Source organism: Galeopterus variegatus, unplaced genomic scaffold (assembly GCF_000696425.1).
Source record: "Galeopterus variegatus unplaced genomic scaffold, G_variegatus-3.0.2 Scaffold253, whole genome shotgun sequence".
Taxonomy (NCBI): domain Eukaryota; kingdom Metazoa; phylum Chordata; class Mammalia; order Dermoptera; family Cynocephalidae; genus Galeopterus; species Galeopterus variegatus.
This window is the reverse complement of record NW_007726364.1, coordinates 221272-239377: the sequence shown is the minus strand read 5'-3', so window position 1 is coordinate 239377 and position 18106 is coordinate 221272. Positions and strand designations below refer to the sequence as shown.

At 49.3% G+C, this 18106-nt stretch overlaps 3 protein-coding genes across 3 annotated transcripts in view; 2 read left to right on the top strand and 1 right to left on the bottom strand.

The window, feature by feature from the left end:
• The window catches only part of CDH24 (cadherin 24, type 2), a 9162-nt gene extending 8177 nt beyond the window's left edge, over positions 1-985 (top strand). The window contains exons 12-13 of the mRNA XM_008566604.1: positions 3-590; positions 680-985. Coding sequence (XP_008564826.1) covers positions 3-93 — 91 coding nt within the window. The 3' untranslated portion in view covers positions 94-590; positions 680-985. The remainder of the gene's footprint in view (positions 1-2; positions 591-679) is intronic.
• Positions 986-4575: 3590 nt separating this feature from the next.
• On the bottom strand, positions 4576-5722 carry PSMB11 (proteasome (prosome, macropain) subunit, beta type, 11). Its single transcript, XM_008566567.1, has one exon. The coding sequence runs from the start codon at positions 5667-5669 to the stop codon at positions 4776-4778; it is 894 nt and encodes a 297-aa protein (XP_008564789.1). The 5' UTR covers positions 5670-5722; the 3' UTR covers positions 4576-4775.
• Positions 5723-10464: 4742 nt separating this feature from the next.
• Positions 10465-14966, top strand: PSMB5 (proteasome (prosome, macropain) subunit, beta type, 5). Its single transcript, XM_008566566.1, has 3 exons — positions 10465-10919; positions 11655-11961; positions 14465-14966. Exons 1-3 carry the CDS (start codon positions 10722-10724, stop codon positions 14749-14751), a joined length of 792 nt encoding a protein of 263 aa, XP_008564788.1. The 5' UTR covers positions 10465-10721; the 3' UTR covers positions 14752-14966.
• The last annotated feature ends 3140 nt before the right edge of the window (positions 14967-18106 follow it).

Here is an 18106-nt window from a genome sequence, read left to right as displayed (position 1 = left end):
GCCCCCGGCCCCGCGGAGCCGCTGGACGACTGGGGTCCGCTCTTCCGCACCCTGGCCGAGCTGTACGGGGCCAAGGAGCCCCCGGCTCCCTGAACGCCGCGGCGGGGCAGCCCGCACAGGCCCTCTGAGTGAGCCCCACGGAGTCCAGGCAGGCGGCAGCAGCCCAGGGGCCCAGGCCTCCTCCCCTCCCTGCGCCCCTCCTCCTTCTCTCCCCAAGGCACCCTCGCTCTTACCTCCCTCTCGCCCCAGTCGGTCTGTATGTCTTTCTCCAGGGATCTCTGTCCCTGCCTGTGACGCTCTTCCTCTGTCTGGGTCTGGGTTTTGTGGCTCTGACCCTGAACTTCTGTTCTCTCACTGTGATTCATCTTTCTCCGTGGCTGTTTTTGTCTCTGCGATTCTAAATCTTTCTCACACTCTGTCTCTCTCCCTTGCTCACACACATGCTCTGTGTCTATCTCCTGCCCACATCTCCCCTCCTTCTCTCTGGGTCCCTGTGACTGGCTTTTTGTTTTTTCTGTTGTCCATCCTCAAAGCAAGAGAAACTTCCAGCCACTGCTGCCCACCCTCCTGCAGGGGACGCTCTGTCCCAGGTCAGTGCCCCTATACTGTGCCCAGGAAGGGGATGGACCGGAGCCCCTCCCCCACTCACCACCTCTAATGGGCTCTCCTGTCCTTACAGACCTGCTCGCATGGTTCCATCCATCACTCTTGGCCTCATCCTGGCTCCACTGGCCTCCAGCAGAGGAAGGGAGCCAGCCCACCTCCCAGGGCAGGAGCTCCAGCCCCCCACGTGGTCACCTCCCTGGAGCTCTGCCCAGCTGTCAGCCCGCCCTGGGCATCCCAGCTCTGGGCATTGTCTTGTGTGCTTCCCAGGCCCCAGGGAGAGGGGGAGGAGAAAGGGGGAGGTAGCTGGGGAAGGGGAAAGGGAGGATGGGAGGGGCCTCCATCTCTAATTTCATAATAAACAAACACTTTATTTTGTAAAGCTGCAGCCCCGCTGTTTCTGCATTCAGGTTTCTATACAGAGCTTTATTGCGCTGAAGGACAGGAAGAGAGGCCTGTCCCCTCCCAGCTTACTCTCCTTTCTCCCTGGGGAGAAATCCACTTGGAGTCCCTCTAGATAGAGGGTTTAGGTTCATTCCATTTGGTTAGTAAGGAGATGATGACTTTGGGCCCCCACCCCCACCCCCAACTCTCTGGATTCCCTGATGGTCTCAAACTGTCCAAGGAAATTAAGATATGAGATTGGCCAGAGGGGAGGGTAGACAGGAGGAATAGTGGGTGAGAGCTACTGAGAAGAGAGGAGGAGAAAGAAAAGGCTAAGGAGAGGGGATTGCAGTCTAGGGGAAAAAGATGTGGGTGGTAGGCAGCAGAGGGGGGCCAGCCAGCCTTTCCTAGGGCCTGAAGTGCCAGCCGGGGAAAGGGTGGGCCAGGGTGAGATGCACAGTCACACTGGGCCTGGGCCTGCTGCTCCCACCTTTCATTCTTCCCCAGTCCACGGTCACTCTTTGTGGAGCACAAAAGGAGAAGGACCAGGGAGGCGAGGTTGTTGAGGGGCAGAAACGAAATCAGCAGGGGTGGGAGCTGAGAGGGAACTGCCAGCATCTCCTGATGTCCACTCCCCCAGGCAGAGAAGGGATCCACCCTGGAACTAGCCTTGTAACTCTAGGCAGGGCTTCTAGAGACACACAGGAATAGATGGGATGAGACAGGTCCTTGCTCCCCTCCCCTCTAAGTGTGGGGTGCTGGCAATAGGGAAAGCTGCTTCAATGGGTACAGGGTTTCTCACACACCTGCCACACCTACCTGTATAGGGCAACCAGGTGGTGGGAGAACAAGGACCCTCGCTCCAGTGTTGGAGATATTTACTCTGCTGAAGGCTGGAACCCTGGACCCCTGACAGCCCAAGGGCCTGTGTGAGAGCATCACCCCAAAGCCTCAGCAGGTTGTGAGGCAGCACCCCAAGCAGGGAATCGGAGAAGACAAGGTCTTCCAGTTTGGGGCAGGAAGGGCAAGATCTCCTTTGGTCTAACCCTGTTTTCTGCATCAAACCTTCAGGAATTTGGGCCAGCCCGGTGGCGCACTGGAGAGTGCGCCGCTTGGGAACGTGGCGGCGCTCCCGCCGAGGGTTCAGATCCCATGTGGAGACAGGTTCCCGCTCACTGGCTGAGCGCGGTGCGGGCGCAACACTGAGGGTTGCGATCCCGTTACCGGTCAGTAAAAAAGACAAAAAAGGGAAAAAAAAAACCTTCAGGAATTACTGGAGAAATGGAGGAAATGACTCATGGGCCACTGCTAGGTAATGAGGGGTGCACTGGGAGGTTGGCCTTTGCCTGCCCAATCCTCCCTGACACCCTCCTGAGCTCTTCCCCCAATTCATTAAAAACTTAGAGGAAGAAAACAGAGCACAAGGAAGCAGGCTTGTCAGCAAGATACATGGGCTTATCTCTGGCCTCAAATACCTCATCATCTGGAAGGACACAACCTGTCAAAAGGAGTGAAGAAAGGCAGGACCACGGAAGGAAAAGAGAGGGGAAAGAAAGGAGAGGAAATGGGAGGATTCACAAGCAGAGGGGCCTCCCCCTCTGGTTCTGCCCTCTCTGTCTGGGTTCAAGCCTCCTCCAATCTGGGAAGGGGAGGGGCACAGAGCATCTCAGGGGAGTGAGCTGCATGGAGTTTATAGCAGCATTTGGCTGAGCATTTGGTGGCAATCCCAGGCTCAGGCCACCCCTCCCTCCCTTTTCTCACTCCCTCATGGCCTCAGGATAGGGTTGGGAGGATGAGGAAGTAGTGAACTGGTGGGGTGAGCCCCCACCTCCTCTTTACTCTGGAGCCTTTTTCCCAAGAGAAGTGACAAGGCCTGGCATTCTTCCCATTAAGAGGCTGATCTCCTTATTCACATGTTGCTCTTTCTTTTCCAGTCTGGTTCCTGTCTCTGCACACAGGAACCGCACACACATCACCCACCACACTCATATGCACACACCCATCCTGTATCACTTCCCTATACCGGAACACAAGACCCACACACATCTGTGGACATGAATATGCTCCCTGCTGTGCCTGTGTCATTCAAACTCTTGAACCCTGGGCAAAAGCTGCCCTTCATGTGATCCTCCAGGACCAGACTATCCCAGGGGTCCCTGGCCTCTAGTTACAGTTCCCAGAGTCCCACACCTCTCTCCTGAGGCTGGGAAGTGGGCAGGGTGTGAAGAAGTGTTGCTATGGAGGCCACCTGGCTTGCAGGCTAGTCCTTCTGTGCTAGGCACCTTTCTGTGGTCCCCTTTCTCACCACAGTTCCTCCCCACTCTGTCCCCACTGCTTTCCTCTCTGGGACTCCCTGACCTTTTCCTCCCTTCTCCCCAGTCATCCCCTCAGGGCTAGAGTCTGGAGGTCTCTTCCTGTCTGGCCAGCTCCTTCCTGGAAGAATTCTTAGCCTGAGGTGCAGGGTTAGGGCTCAAGGCCCAGGCTAGAGGCTGGGAGGAAGCGTGTCCAGGAGGGAGGAAAAGTGGGACTGGAAGCTTTAGCAGTAGGATGAGAGAAAAGAAGCTTCAGTGATGTTCCTTCAGGCCCCATCTCCCAGGTCCACCTGCTTTCTTTCCCATTTGGTCTCGGGTGAAGGGGGCGGTGGCCCTCCTGGGGCTATTAGCCTGGATTTCCAAGTCATCCTGAGGGGGATAGGAGAGGCTAGAGAGGATGTGCTAGCAGGACAGTTCCCACCAGCACAGCCACCTCCCTCTGTCCTTCATTCTCCAGAGGCAGCACCAGGAAGGAGAGGCTGGAAAGAAGGCAAAGGGAAGAAAGGAGGAGGGGAAGTCTGGTAGTGACCGTGACAGGCCCAGAAGGCTAGAGAGCAAGGGGGTGGCTCCAGCCCAGGAAGCTTCCTTGAACACACCCCTCCAGGCTCTTGGACTCCTCAGGGTTCATTCACCCCTGACCACCAGGCAGGGCCTTGGCCCAACTATTCTCTCCTCCATATCACTCTCCAGAAGAAGAAGAGAGGAGAGGCAGGACAGATGGCAGGGAGGGAGCAGTGCTCTGGCACAGGCTCTGAAGGGGAAGGCCCAGATCTAAGCCTCATCTCTGGCACTTACTGCGACCTGGACCAGCTGACATAACCCTTTGTACCTGACTCCTCTTCTGTAAAGGTAGGATCATTTTTACCTCAAAAAGTTATCATGAGAACTGCATTCGGTAGAGGAGTAATTGTTATAGTCTTTATGGTCAGGGCAGAGAAGGAGAGTGGAGGAGACAAGCCCATCACCACCCAAGGCATCGTGCCTATCTGGGCCACCATTCCCACCTCATTCTGAGAGGGCTGCTCCCCTCCTGGCTGCCCCACCCCACCAAGGTGAGAAAATGACGAGGAGAAAAAGACAGAGACCCTGAAGCTAAGCTAGATAGAGGACCAAAACAGGAGGGAAGAAGAGAGACTGAGGACAGGCTGGAAAAAGCAGAAAAGAGGATGCAAGAAAAGAGGTCTACACCTAGCACGGCCTCTGGCGTGCAGTAGGCATACAGCAAGTGTTTGCTAAAAGGTGGACTTGGTACCAAAAAGGAGGCCGGACTGGGCTTCAATAGAAACATGTTGGACAGAGCTGTCAGTAGCTCAGGAGGCAGAAAGGATGGCGATTTGGAATAAATGAAGCAGGCAACCCAGAAGGGCTGGTCCAGTTGTGAGGCTGCTCCCAGCGGAGTCCTTCCCCTGCTGCCAAATCCCCGCACTCATTCCCTGGGCCTACGTTCCCCCATGTCCTGCCGCTTCTCACAGTGTTTCAGTCTCTGTTGGCATCCTGGAGTCTCCTGGTCTCACCTCCCTTGGCCTCTGCGGAGAGTTCTCCACCTTCCCCAGCTTTGTGGGGAGTGGCAGCCTCAGGATGGGCCTGGCTTGCCTCCTCCTCCAGCTCTGGTTCTGGGAGCTTCTGTAGCTCTGTGTACAGCACACAGGCATCATTGCGTGACACATACTCCCATCCACTCTCCCTCACGTGGAAAAGGTCCACAGAACCCCCTGAGTAGGCATCACGGTGGGTGGCATGGGCCACGGCACAGCGAGCCAGGGCATAGGCTTCCTGTGTGGTCATGTCGTAGCGGTAGCCATGGTCTAGCACACCATAGGCATAGGGAGATCCAGAGCCCACCGAGAAGATGTCTCCCTGCAGGCGGGTGCCATCGCTGTAGACATAGAAGAGAGCAGGGCCAGAGCGGTCCCAGCCACACAGGGCAGTGGCCACACACAGATCCAGCCCCCGGTAGCGGGACATCATGGCTGACAAGAGCTTGGCAGCACTGGCCACACTGGGCAGCTGACCCTCTCTCAGTGCCCGAAGCCGTAGCTCCCGCTGTAGCACCCGGTACCATGTGACACAGTCAGCAGAGGTGCCAGAGGTGGTCCCCAGGAGGTGCTGGTGCACAGGGATGACCTTGCGCGAGGCTGGACAGGCCACGTAGCTGCCACAGGAGGAACGTGTGTCAGCCGCAGCAATGACTCCATGACGGAAGCGGAAGGCCAGGGTGGTAGTACCATGGGCCAGCCTGGGGCCATTGATCTGCAGGAAGGTCTGAGGGTCACAGCCCCGGGGCACAGCCCAGCTGCCAGCCTGAGGCAGGTGAGGTTCTGGTTCCTGGGCGTCTGGAGCCTGCCACTTGCACACATCCTGCAGAGCCATCTCTAGGGCTGAGTGAAGGCTGGAAGGAGCAAGGCAGGGATTTGTGAGCTGGGTCAGGTGGGGGAAGAGAGACGCCACAGAGAAGCTAAGCTGCTGCCAGAACCGGTGAGAAAGGCGTGTGAGCTGATGCTTCATTTCTCCCCAGCCCCAAATCAGGCTTTGGAATTGGCTAATGGAACAGCCCCCTCCTCCTCAGAGGACTGCTGAGGAGAGACAGGATGAGACCAGTGGCGTCTCCAGTGCTGGGCAGACGCTGCCCCATCAGTCAGACCTTTACCTTCTGCTGCCCATGACGCATCTGAGAGTCACTTGAGGAGTCTCCTGTCTGTCATCCTCCAACTACCCACAGTGGGGTGGAGGACTGGGGTAACCACAAAGAAAAGTGGGAGCAAGCGGAAAGAATAGAGCTGGGTTCCTCTTGTTTTTCCTGTGTGGGGCATTGGGCATGCAAAGACAATTAAGGCCCTGTCCGTGGCCTGAGAGAGCTCCCAGCCTAGGAGGAGGCAGAGACAACGAAGTTCTCTGATATAGTCAGGACAGAGAGCTGGGGACCCACTGAGGCAGGAAACCTTGATGCTGGGGACAGCCTTCAGAAGTATGAGAGCAAGGAGCTCTGAGGCTCAGCTCACACTTTCAACTCACAGGCAAGATGGGGAAAGAAAAATGGACTGAGGCAAGGATAAAAGAGCAAGAGAATTTTGTATGGGGAAAGGAGAAAAAGGCTTAAATACCTTCCAGGAAAACTAGAATCTGGAACTCTCTTTTTCCTCTGCTTTGGGGATGAATACATCTGCATACAAAGATAGCATTTCTGAGAATTCTCTAGCAATATAGATTCTTTGACTTGTGTTAAAGTCCTGAGGATGTAGCTGAAAGGATCTACTAGCCCTCTCTCTCCTGGTCCCCCTTCTGCCCAATAGTTTACAATGGCAAGAGAGCTGGTTTGTAGTTCCAAGGCAGGAGAAACACCTGACCTTGACCCATAATGTTGAGTCTAAGTTTTAGATCAACCAGAGATGGTCTAGGGGTAGGGTTGGTGAACCTACGGCTGGCCCTTCAGAAAGATGAACTAGATTGGGGCAGAGTGACAAGCTGCAACTACTTCCAGCACAATATGGACTATATTTTGCTACCCATTACAGCTCAAGATGGTGCTGTAGGTGGGTTTGATTATGGCTGTACCAGCCAGCCACCAAAAAAAAAAAAAAAAAAAAAGAGAGATGGTCTAGGGGTAGGGTTGGTGAACCTACGGCTGGCCCTTCAGAAAGATGAACTAGATTGGGGCAGAGTGACAAGCTGCAACTACTTCCAGCACAATATGGACTATATTTTGCTACACATTACAGCTCAAGATGGTGCTGTAGGTGGGTTTGATTATGGCTGTACCAGCCAGCCACCAAAAAAAAAAAAAAAAGATGGTGCTGTGGGAATAGGTTCATTCAAAGAAACAGACCCACACACAAAAGAAAGAGACTGGCCCCTCCAGACATCATGATGGGGGTGACATGGCATTGTAATTTCCTGGGGTCTCAGTACTAAGGGCAAGTATAAACATGTCATGGAAAGACTGGAGAAATTAGGGGAGCATGCTGAGGTCCAACCAGTTCTTCTCTCTTCTGTTGTGTAGGACCACTTGGAAATCTTACTGAAGAGATAAGAATTTATCTTCTTTTTAAAGACTAAGTCTTAAATCTTTATATATAGATGGATTGCCACCTCTGTAGGTCAGGCCATTATCAAATCAGTTCTGGACAGTTAAATGGCCTCCTAATTGGCCACCTCCAGCCTCCCACTCTAATCTTATCCTCCATATGGACATGTTTTCCTAAAGTATCACTCAAATCCTGTGTCTCCTCTGCTAAGAAACCCTAAGGGCAGGCCGGCCCGTGGCTCACTGGGGAGAGTGCAAAGCTGATAACACCAAGGCCACGGGTTCGGATCCTATATAGGGATGGCCAGTTCGCTCACTGGCTGAGCGTGGTGCTGACAACACCAAGTCAAGGGTTAAGATCCCCTTACCGGTCATCTTTAAAAAAAAAAAAAAAGAAACCCTAAGCAAGATCAGATCCAAACCACCTCTTCCACCCCTGGCTGGCATTTAAGGCCCACTATGGTCCAATCAAAATCCATCCATCACAACCTCTTTCCACTCTCTATTCTTAACACATCTCCCTCCTCCCCTTCACCTATTTAAATCTTGTCCCTCCTATCTTAGAGGCTTAAGTACCACCTATTTTGAAAATCCTTCCCAGGTATGGGCTGAGAGAGGAAAGGCTGTGGGTTTGAAGTGCAATGGAACCCAAGAAGTATTTAGGGAAATGAATCCATGCCTTCAGACCATCCTGGACTCCCAACCTCACCCTCATTTTTTAATTTTATTTATTTTTTTATTATTTTTATTTTTTTTAAAGATGACTGGTAAGAGGATCTTAACCCTTGACTTGGTGTTGTCAGCACCACGCTCAGCCAGTGAGCGAACCAGCCATCCCTATATGGGATCTGAACCCGTGGCCTTGATGTTATCAGCACCACACTCTCCCGAGTGAGCCACGGGCTGGCCCCTCACCCCCATTTATACTGACCTCCTCCTCCACCTCTGAACTACAGCCCTTATCATTAGTACTTCTCCTTTGTGAGGTCCCCATGAGTAGGGGGCCTTTGAACAGAGAACTAATGTAAGGAAGGAAGGTAACAAACAGATTACAGAAGGCCTTGAGTGCCATGAAGAAGAGCTTGAACTTTACAGAACATTTTAAAGTAGGTGAGTGACAGGCCGGCCCGTGGCTCACTCGGTAGAGTGTGGTGCTGATAAACACCAAGGCCACGGGTTCGGATCCTATATAGGGATGGCTGGTTTGCTCACTGGCTGAGTGTGGTGCTGACAACACCAAGCCAAGGGTTGAGATCCCCTTACCGGTCATCTTTTTAAAAAATAAAATAAAGTAGGTGAGTGACAAAGATGGTATTTTAGGATAATCAATCTGATGCTATACAGAATAAAGAGTGACAGTTTAGGGTTGGCTAGTTAGCTCAGTTGGTTAGAGCACAGCTTTGTAACACTAAGGTCAAGGGTTCAGTTCTCAGTACTGGCCAGTTGCCAAAAAAAAAAAAAAAAAAAAAAAAAAAGTGACAGTTTAGGTCCAGAAAATTAGTTAAGAGAATATTTCAGTAATTCAGGAGTGAGGAAATAAGAAGCCAAGGTGGTATCATTTGTGATGAAAAAGAATATGAGAAACTGAGGAGAAAGAATCAACAGGACCTGGCAACTCACCAGATGTGGAGGAAAGGAAGGCAAGTTGTGAAAGATGAGCCAGGGCTTTAAGCCTCAGTGACTGGAAGAACATTGTTGTCACTCTTTCGTGTGTTCATTCAGCAAACATGTATTAAGCACACCGTGGCCACAGAGATGAATAGTAGAGAAATACCTGTCTTTAAAAGTTCACCATCCAGGGCCGAGCCCGTGGTGCACTCGGGAGAGTGGGGCGCTGGGAGCTCAGCAGCGCTCCCGCCGCGGGTTCGGATCTTATATAGGGATGGCCGGTGCGGACAGTCTCAAAAAAAAAAAAAAAAAGGAAAAAAAAAAAAAAAAAAAAAAGTTCACCATCCAGTAGGAAATAAATGTACACTTCTAACCAGGCAAAATGTGAAAGTGCCTTAAGAGAGGTACAGATGCTATTATTAGTGGTAGAGTGAAAGACCCACTGAAAGAAGTCTGAAAGAGGACTAGTCGCATTGCAGGGGTGAACGCAAAAATAATACGTGATCAATAAACAGAGGCACTCTGCATTTTCCACACCATTCAAGTGTGAGACACAGATAAAGATCTCCTGCTTTATATTACATTCTGATGGTTGGGCTTGGAAAGGGTTGCCAAATTTCTGTATTAAAAATACAGTACATGCAGAGTCTGCTGGGGGAGAGGAGGGGCTGAGTTGGGCATTAGAGGAAAGTGGAATTTGGCTGTTGATAGATGTTGCTGCTAGAATCCAACAAGGAAGGCCAGACACTGACTTCATAGAACCATAAAGCAGGAGGCAGCATTTCATGCATATGCCTACTTCCTGGCTTGTTATAGTTCCCAAAAGAGTTGAAAAATGAAGGTGGGTGTAGGGAGGAAGAGGCAATGAAATATAGCACATTCCTGAATAGAGACCATCGTCTTAGCAGGCTGAATTTAGAGAATGTCTTGGTACATCTTTATGGAGCTTCAACTCTCCTCCAGTCTCAGTGATGGTAAATTACTATTGACTCAATTATTCAGGTGCTGGATGGAGAATATAGTTTGTGGATTAACCAGACCCTTTGCTTTTCCTTCTTTATTTTTCTACCTGCCTTTTAGGCAATTTATAACTTATTAGAATTGAATATCCTCCAGAGGGTGGGAGTGAAGAGGATATGGAATCTTGAAAATCAGTCACCGTTAAAGAACTGTTGTGGTGTGGTGACTAACGCTAGTAAACAAGAGGCACAGCGCTTTTATTCTGTTGCACTTTTTACCACAAACTACTGTGGTATAACTGATACCATAGGCAAATAGCCTCAGAGTAGACCATTATTTTACCCAATATTAGAGGGTGCCCTTAAACAAAATGGCAACCTTAGTAAGGTGCTGAAGCAATATAAATGTAACGTGTTGCTCGGACACTGGGTTGGGCCGGGAAGACTTAACAGCTAAGAGTTCAGATTTTTCAACCAGTCACGCCCTTCTCAAAGATGGCCGACTTCGCCTCCCTCACCCAACATGGACGTTTCCGATCACTTCCTATGAATTTTAGGTTAATCTGATCCAGTATAGCTTGAACGATAGTAGTCAAGATGGCAGCCCTATCCTTTTAGAATTTAAGGGTGGTAAAGCCATTTTTCCCTCCTTGGTGAAAATGGTCCCTTGCTCCTTTTAGTCGGGCTCTTGTTTTTGGAGGCGTGGTTGCCAGGAGTCAAAATGGCTCCTCCCTGGAATAGACTTAATAGGAAGTGAAGCTGTGACGGCGAGGCGTTGCCCGGCCGTTCTTTGCTCTGCGTTCTCGGACTGAGTTCCTTTTGCCCTCACAAGAAATGGCGCTGGCCAGCGTGTTGGAGTGTCCGCTGCCGGTGAACCAGCGCGGGTTTTTCGGACTCGGGGGTCGTACAGATCTGCTGGATCTGGGTCCAGGGAGTCCTATTGATGGGCTGAGCCTGGCCGCGCCCAGCTGGGGTGTCCCAGAGGAGCCAGGAATCGAAATGCTTCATGGAACAACCACCCTGGCCTTCAAGGTGCGGATCCGGACGCCTTGCCGGGCTGAGTCCCGAGCGCCCGCACCCTTCCCGGCCTTCCAGCCGGACCGGAGCCCGCGGTGGCCGCGGCCACCAAGCCGAGGCGGAGGTTCGGTCCTCTCCTGACACCAGCGGTTTCGCTGTCTCATTGCCTCGGGAGGCCTCGGTCCTCGCTCTGGTCGGAGAGGGGGGTGGTGGGAATGGGGGTGAATGGAGGAAGGAACCCGAGACAGCTTAGAGGAAGGAACCTAAGGCAGCTTAGGTTGATTTCTAGGTGACCCCAGGTTGTTGCTGTCCAGGAGCTTCTAGCAGGGAAGGGCGAAGCCGCAACAACAATGAACCTTGGCAGAGGAAAGGCTGTTGTAACGATTCACCAAAGATTTAGTGGCCCCTCTAGGTGACGGTAGCCAAAACTGTGGCATGATGGGGAGGCTTGGTGAAGTTGAGGGAGCACTTTGCTAGGAGCCAGCTCTGCAATAACTAACTCTAGATCTTGGGCAAGTCATCCGATCTCATTAAACTGTCTCCTCATCTGTAAAAGAATTTAATACTGGTTATATCCATGTCAAGGGATTGATGTGAGGCCCAACTGACATTAATATAAGGGGAATTATATTGTGAAGTATAAAAGGACAGAGAAAGAGATATGCTGAGTTTGCGCTGGTGCAAAAAGAAAGATAAAAAGGTCATTTTTGTGTCTGATGTGGCCTGTTTTGTGTCTTCTGATCTTAACAGTTCCGCCATGGAGTTATTGTTGCAGCCGACTCACGGGCAACAGCAGGTGCTTACATTGCCTCCCAGACGGTGAAGAAGGTGATAGAGATCAACCCCTACCTGCTGGGCACCATGGCTGGGGGCGCAGCCGATTGCAGCTTCTGGGAAAGGCTGTTGGCTCGGCAGTGTCGAATCTATGAGCTTCGAAATAAGGAACGCATCTCGGTAGCTGCTGCCTCCAAGCTGCTTGCCAACATGGTCTATCAGTACAAAGGCATGGGGCTGTCCATGGGCACCATGATCTGTGGCTGGGATAAGAGAGGCCCTGGTGAGTTCACTGCAACCACTTGATCCTTGGTCTAACATCACATAGAGGAGGGGTTGGATGGACAGATGAACTAGGGGCTTTGTGTCAGTGCTGAAGATGTGCTGATCAGGTTCTTAGCCCTTTCTTCTCTTTTTCAAGGAAAGCACTGTAGTGTAGGAAAGGGCATGGGGTTAGAACAGCTGTGTCATTGACTACCTGTGTAACCTTAGGCAGGTTGCTTATTTTCTCCGCCTTTTTCTTCATCTGTTACATTAGTTAAGTGAGGTAATAAGCATGAAGCAACTACTGTCTGGCACATAATATTTTTCCCTCTGTCCTCTCTCCCGTAAATCGATAAGACCTATAAAAAGTTGTATTTGAGAATTAAATTGGGTAATAGACATAAAAACTCTAGCCAGCACTATCTAATAGAAATATAATGTGAGCCATATTAAAATTTTCTCATGGATATATTTAAAAAGTAAAAAGAAACAGGTGAAATTAATTTTAACTATTTAATCCAAAATACCTAATTTTGGGGCCGGCCCGTGACTTACTCAGGAGAGTGTGGTGTTGATAACACCAAGGCCCCGGGTTTGGATCCCATGTAGGGATGGCTGGTAAGCTCACTGGCTGAGCGTGGTGCTGACAGCACCAAGTCAAGGGTTAAGATCCCTTTATCGGTCATCTTTTTTAAAAAAACAAAAGAAAACAACCTAATTTTTTTTTTTTTGGAGGGCTGGCTGGCCAGTACGGGGGGATCTGAACCCTCAGCCTTGGTGTTATAACACTGGGCCCTAACCAGCTGAGCTAATCTGCCAGCCAAGAATTTTTTTTTTTTTTTTTTTTGGCAGCTGGCTGGTATGGGGATCCAAACCCTTGACCTGGGTGTTACAAGGTTGTGCTCTAATTTACTGAGCCAACCAGCTAGCCCCCAAAATACCTAAAATATTCATTCAACATGTGGCAGCTCATTAGCCACATGTGGCTAGTGGCTACTGTATTGGACAGTGAGGCTTTAATAAATAGTAGCCACTGAAAAGTTAGTCATTTCTCTTCCGTTTTGCCTTTATTTATTTATTTTTTTATTATTATTTTTAAAAGATGACTGGTAAGGGGATCTTAACCCTTGACTTGGTGTTGTCAGCACCACACTCAGCCAGTGAGCTAACCGGCCATCCATATATGGGATCCGAACCCGTGGCCTTGGTGTTATCAGCACCGCACTCCCCCGAGTGAGCAATGGGCCTGCCCCCCCTTTTGCCTTTAGAGAGTCTTTAACCTAGAAGGAGCTTTGGGGGCTCATCTTTCTTTCCTTGCTGTATGTAATCACTCTAGGTCCTTAACAGTCTCTCTAGGTCCTGTTCTGTCATCTCTGAAAAGAAATTCCTTAACCTGTTTTCCTTTCCAGTATTTAAGAAACTTACCAGGAAGTTTAACCTTGTATTTGATGTCATTTCCCCTCCAACCAGTTTTTTTTTTTAAAAGATGACCAGTGAGGAGCTCTTAACCCTTGACTTGATGTTGTCAGCACCACGCTCACCCAGTGAGCTAACCGGCCATCCCTATGTAGGGATCCGAACCCGTGGCCTTGGTGTTATCAGCACCGCACTCTCCCGAGTGAGCCACGGGCCGGCCCTAAGTTTTGAATTGTCCCTTTAGTAAAGTTTCATTTCAAATGTCCAACTAATGGCTAATGGCCACTGTATTGAACAGTGCAGGTCTTTATAATTTGATTAGGAACTCTAGGCTTTATTCTTCTACTGTGCGATACATGTCTTATCCCCCAGATAGTTTAAATTCTTTGAGGGCTGGGATTTTGTTTTATTTATTTAGTTACTTGTTTTTGGTGGCTAGCCAGCCAGTACAGGGATCAGAACCCTTGACCTTGGTTTTACTACACCATGCTCTAACCAGCTGAGCTAACTGGCCAGCCTGGAATTATGTTTTAAGCATAATGTTGTATTTTTTGTCCACACTGTCCCTCCTCCAAGCACTTTACAGTCAAATAAGCCAGGACAGTGGGAGAGAAGTGCCTGAAGTTCTTTGCTTGAAATCTAAACCATTTGGATTATACTTGCTTTTTGGATGTGCTGAGATCAGGCAGGGAACTTATTATAATATGAGGTGAGATGGGATGTTATGTTGTAAAATCCTGGAGTCTTAATATTAAATGTAATTCCTTCAGCTTTTTTTTTTTTTTTTTTTTTTTTTTTACCAGTAAGGGGATTGCAACCCTTGGCATGGTGTCATCTGCACCATGCTCAACCATTGAGCACACCGGCCATCCCTATATAGGATCCGAACCTGCAACCTCGGTGCTCCCAGTGCCGCACTCTTCTGAGTGAGCCACAGGGCCAGCCCAGCTTCTTTTTTTTTTTTTAAGTAATTTTTTAGAAGTCCTATTTTTTTTATGTTGGTTTCCCTCTGGATTTTAAGAGGGATGGAGAACTACTGGAAGATGAATTAGATCTAAGAAGGGGTGGTCATTTTTGTTTCCTGCTAACCTTATCTCCCTTTCCAGGCCTCTACTATGTGGACAGTGAAGGGAACCGGATCTCGGGGGCCACCTTTTCTGTAGGTTCTGGCTCTGTGTATGCTTATGGGGTCATGGATCGGGGCTACTCCTATGACCTGGAAGTGGAGCAGGCTTATGATTTGGCACGTCGAGCCATCTATCAAGCTACCTACAGAGATGCCTACTCAGGAGGTGCAGTTAACCTCTACCATGTGCGGGAGGATGGCTGGATACGAGTCTCCAGTGACAATGTAGCTGATCTTCATGACAAGTATAGTGAATCTACCCACTGAAGGAGGGAAGATGTGGCTGCTTGCATTTCTTGGGGTGACTGTCATTGGTAATATGGGTACAGCACTCCATCCTATAGCGGAGGGGTTCCCCATTGTACTGATACTTTTTTTAAGCCCTGGAACATTGACCTCTATCCAGTTGTTAATGAGCTGCTGTAGAGGTGACTATTTGTTTTACTTTCTTGGATGTTAACATTACACTACTCACTACTTGACCTCAGCCTGTGTTGCATTTTTTTGTCCACACTGTCCCTCCTCCAAGCACTTTACAGTCAAATAAGCCAGGACAGTGGGAGAGAAGTGACTGTAATTACAGGAAACAGTGGTATGAAGACATTGTGTAGTGAATACATTTAACGTCCCCACTCATGAAGCTAATAATAAAGGAGAAGGAGGGAGAGACTCCCTGATTCAGTTTGCAAAGAGATGAAAAGTTGATGAGGTGGAAAGATGCACAGAGCTGTACAAGGCAGGGCTGCAGAGGAAAAAGCTCTCACCCTGTGGTGGGGGCAGGGGGGCTGATGTTACTTGCACAGCAGAAGGTTGAGGAGAGTAAATCTTGACTCTTACACCAATTGGGGAGGGAAGGCTTGGCCCCTGGGAAAGAGAGAACAAATAAGTGAATGTCAAAGCAGTAGTGACCACAGGCTTGCTGATCCTTGTCCTTTTGGTCCTCCAGTGTATATGTGTGTGGGGCAGATGGGGGTGATGGTAGGCTTGTAGCCTCCTGGGCAGGAAGCATTACAAAATTGTCACTGTAACGTGTAGGTGGGGAAGAGCCCCTCCTGAGAGCAGAGAGACTGCTGATTTATCACACCCAGCACTGAGGGGGTTCCCAGGCTACGGTGGCAGCAGATGGTGAGGTTTTCTGTTAAAGAGAAGACATAGGGGATATGGAGTAGGTTGACAGGAGAAACCTTTAAAAAATGTGAGGGGGCTGGCTGATTAGTTCAGTTAGTAGAGCGTCTTGTTGACAACATCAAGGTCAAGAGTTCGGATCCCCCTAAAAGCCAGCCACCAGAAAAAAAAAAAAACAAAAAAATGAGGCAGGTTTTTTGCATGTCTCAAGGATAGTGTTTAGTTCCTTCTTACTACTTGTTTTTAATTATATTCTCACAAAATAGAGGGATATTATAGCATAGCACAGAGTATAAACTGAAGGAAAACTGCCACGGTTAAAATATTGGCTCTGCTACTTCATAGGTGTATGATGTGGGCAAATGATTCTATTTCTCACTTTCCTTGTGTAAAATAGGGATGATAACTATTATGCCAGAAGGTTGGTGAGCGTGACAACCCAGTCATGTTTTGAGACTTAGAGGTTGGGAGGGGTCATTCATAGAAATAAAGGCAGTAAGGCCTCTTCTCCCCTGTACTGCAGCTGTCTTCCCTTTCCCCCTCAGCCTTGTGCAGTCTTTCTATTGATTGATGAGGGCTGTCGGCGGCCAGGAGCTGATCGAGCCTTGTTAATTGCATTTGTCAAATGTATGGAAATTGGGAATTAGTGAGATTGGAGAAGGGAGTTTGGAAAACAAATGACTCTCTTGCCTAAGCAGATTCATTTTGCTGAAAAGCATCTCAGGAGCCCCTGGAGTCAGAGAGCTGCTAGTGTGGACCGAGACCTACTATACAGCTGAAACAGGCAGGAGCCATGCTGCATCTTATGTGTAGACCGTTGGTAAATGGTTAGTTGTGTGAGAGGCACAGTTACAGTCATCTTCCTCTCATTTAGGATACTGATTTGCAGATCTTTTAAAAAATTAGAACCTTTTTGGGGGGCGGGGGGGCGCAACTGGCTACTACAGGAATCCGAACCCTTGACCTTGGTGTTAATGAGCACCACACTCTACTGTAGAACCTTTTTTAATAAATGAACTCTTAGGAGAAATTCCAGCACCTGAAGGAAATCAAATCAGAGGTCTAAAGCAAGTTGAGGGGTCTAAAGCCTCAACTATTGAGCTTCTCCCTCCAGCCACTCCCCACAACACTCCTTTGTTCCCCCATACACACACATACTCCCTGGCACTTCTCAAAACCCCAAGGAGTACAGTTTGAAAACTGCTGCCCTGGGCAATAACTTTGAGGGTAGAAAGAGATTTGAAGATTAGAATTCCCTTACATGACTCCACAGAGCACAAGACTTCCCCACCTCAGTATGTGAACAGAAAATTCAGTCTGGTGAGAAGAGATGATCTTGAAACACTGCAACCCCTTGCCCTGTGTCTGTCTCACACCTTGCTTTGGCAGTGGTCCAACTGCTAAAGGTAAACACCTATTCCACACTGGCGGAGTCCTTATGTTCAGGCAAAAAAATGCACAACCTACAGTTCTGTGTTCAGTTTCTCTGCTTTTCTGGGTCTTTAAAATACTCATTTACAATGGTTGATTAGCTCAGTTAGAGTGTGGTGTTATAACACCAAGGTCAAGGGTTTGGATCCCCTTTCTGGCCAGCCACCAAAAACCAAAAAACTCATTTTTGGAGGAGATCAATTTGTGGTAGGTTTTCTGGAAAGAAAATAGAGCAGGGGTAAGGACACACTGTAAGTGAATAGGCCAGTGGTATCCACTCTGCGTTTGTCATTTCTGGCTGCTGGGTAATGGTGGGGAGCTGGCTTTGCAGCAGTGTCATACAGTCTGCTTGTGTGGTAAGATGGATGCCACATAGTGTTGGAAAGATGCGGTCGAGTGGAGTGTACCAGTTCAGGGACTCCCATAAGATTCATTTCCCAGTACAGTCCTCTTGACAAAGGATGATGGAAAAGAAATTGCCTTAAATAGCTGGAGGATTAATTTCTTTCGGCACTTCCCAGGCATCCCAGGGATGGGGCTCTTTAAGTGATGTCTGACAATTTCTCCTCCCTCCACAGAACGCTCAGTAACACCAAAATCTGGCTCCTCAGGGTAGGTGATGGGACTAATCTGAGAGAGCAAACACTCCAAGAGGCCCACACCTCTTGCTAGCAGGGAGTGCTGTGGGATTGAAGGCAGATGAGCCTTACAGCATCTCCACACCAGGCAAGGAGGGGCTGTAGGGAGTAGCAGTGCATTGCTGGGTGAAGAGAATGTTCATGAAGGAAGATGAAAAGGTACATGAGGACATGGGGGAGGAGGGAGGAAGGGCACAGTTAAAGCAAATCAGAGACTGAAGCATAATAGTTACTGAGTGTTCCATCCTTAGGCAAAACCAGAAGGTCAGTGTCTCTTGGTATCCTCCTCAGCTAGCAAATGAGAAAACTGTCAAAGCCATTTGGGGAGTGGAAGGTCGCATCCTTTGAGGGGAAATAAAACAACTGATTTATTCTGGTCCATGGATTCTATGTGGTCTGTTAGGAGAAGGAAGCAAGAGGTAGGATGA

Bases quoted from the DNA above. Each gene is read 5' to 3' on its own strand.
- PSMB11 (XM_008566567.1), bottom strand. From the start codon at position 5,669: ATGGCTCTGCAGGATGTGTGCAAGTGGCAGGCTCCAGACGCCCAGGAA.
- PSMB5 (XM_008566566.1), top strand. From the start codon at position 10,722: ATGGCGCTGGCCAGCGTGTTGGAGTGTCCGCTGCCGGTGAACCAGCGC. The intron at 10,920-11,654 runs GTGCGGATCCGG...TGATCTTAACAG, and splicing joins CAACCACCCTGGCCTTCAAG to TTCCGCCATGGAGTTATTGT. The intron at 11,962-14,464 runs GTGAGTTCACTG...CTCCCTTTCCAG, and splicing joins CTGGGATAAGAGAGGCCCTG to GCCTCTACTATGTGGACAGT.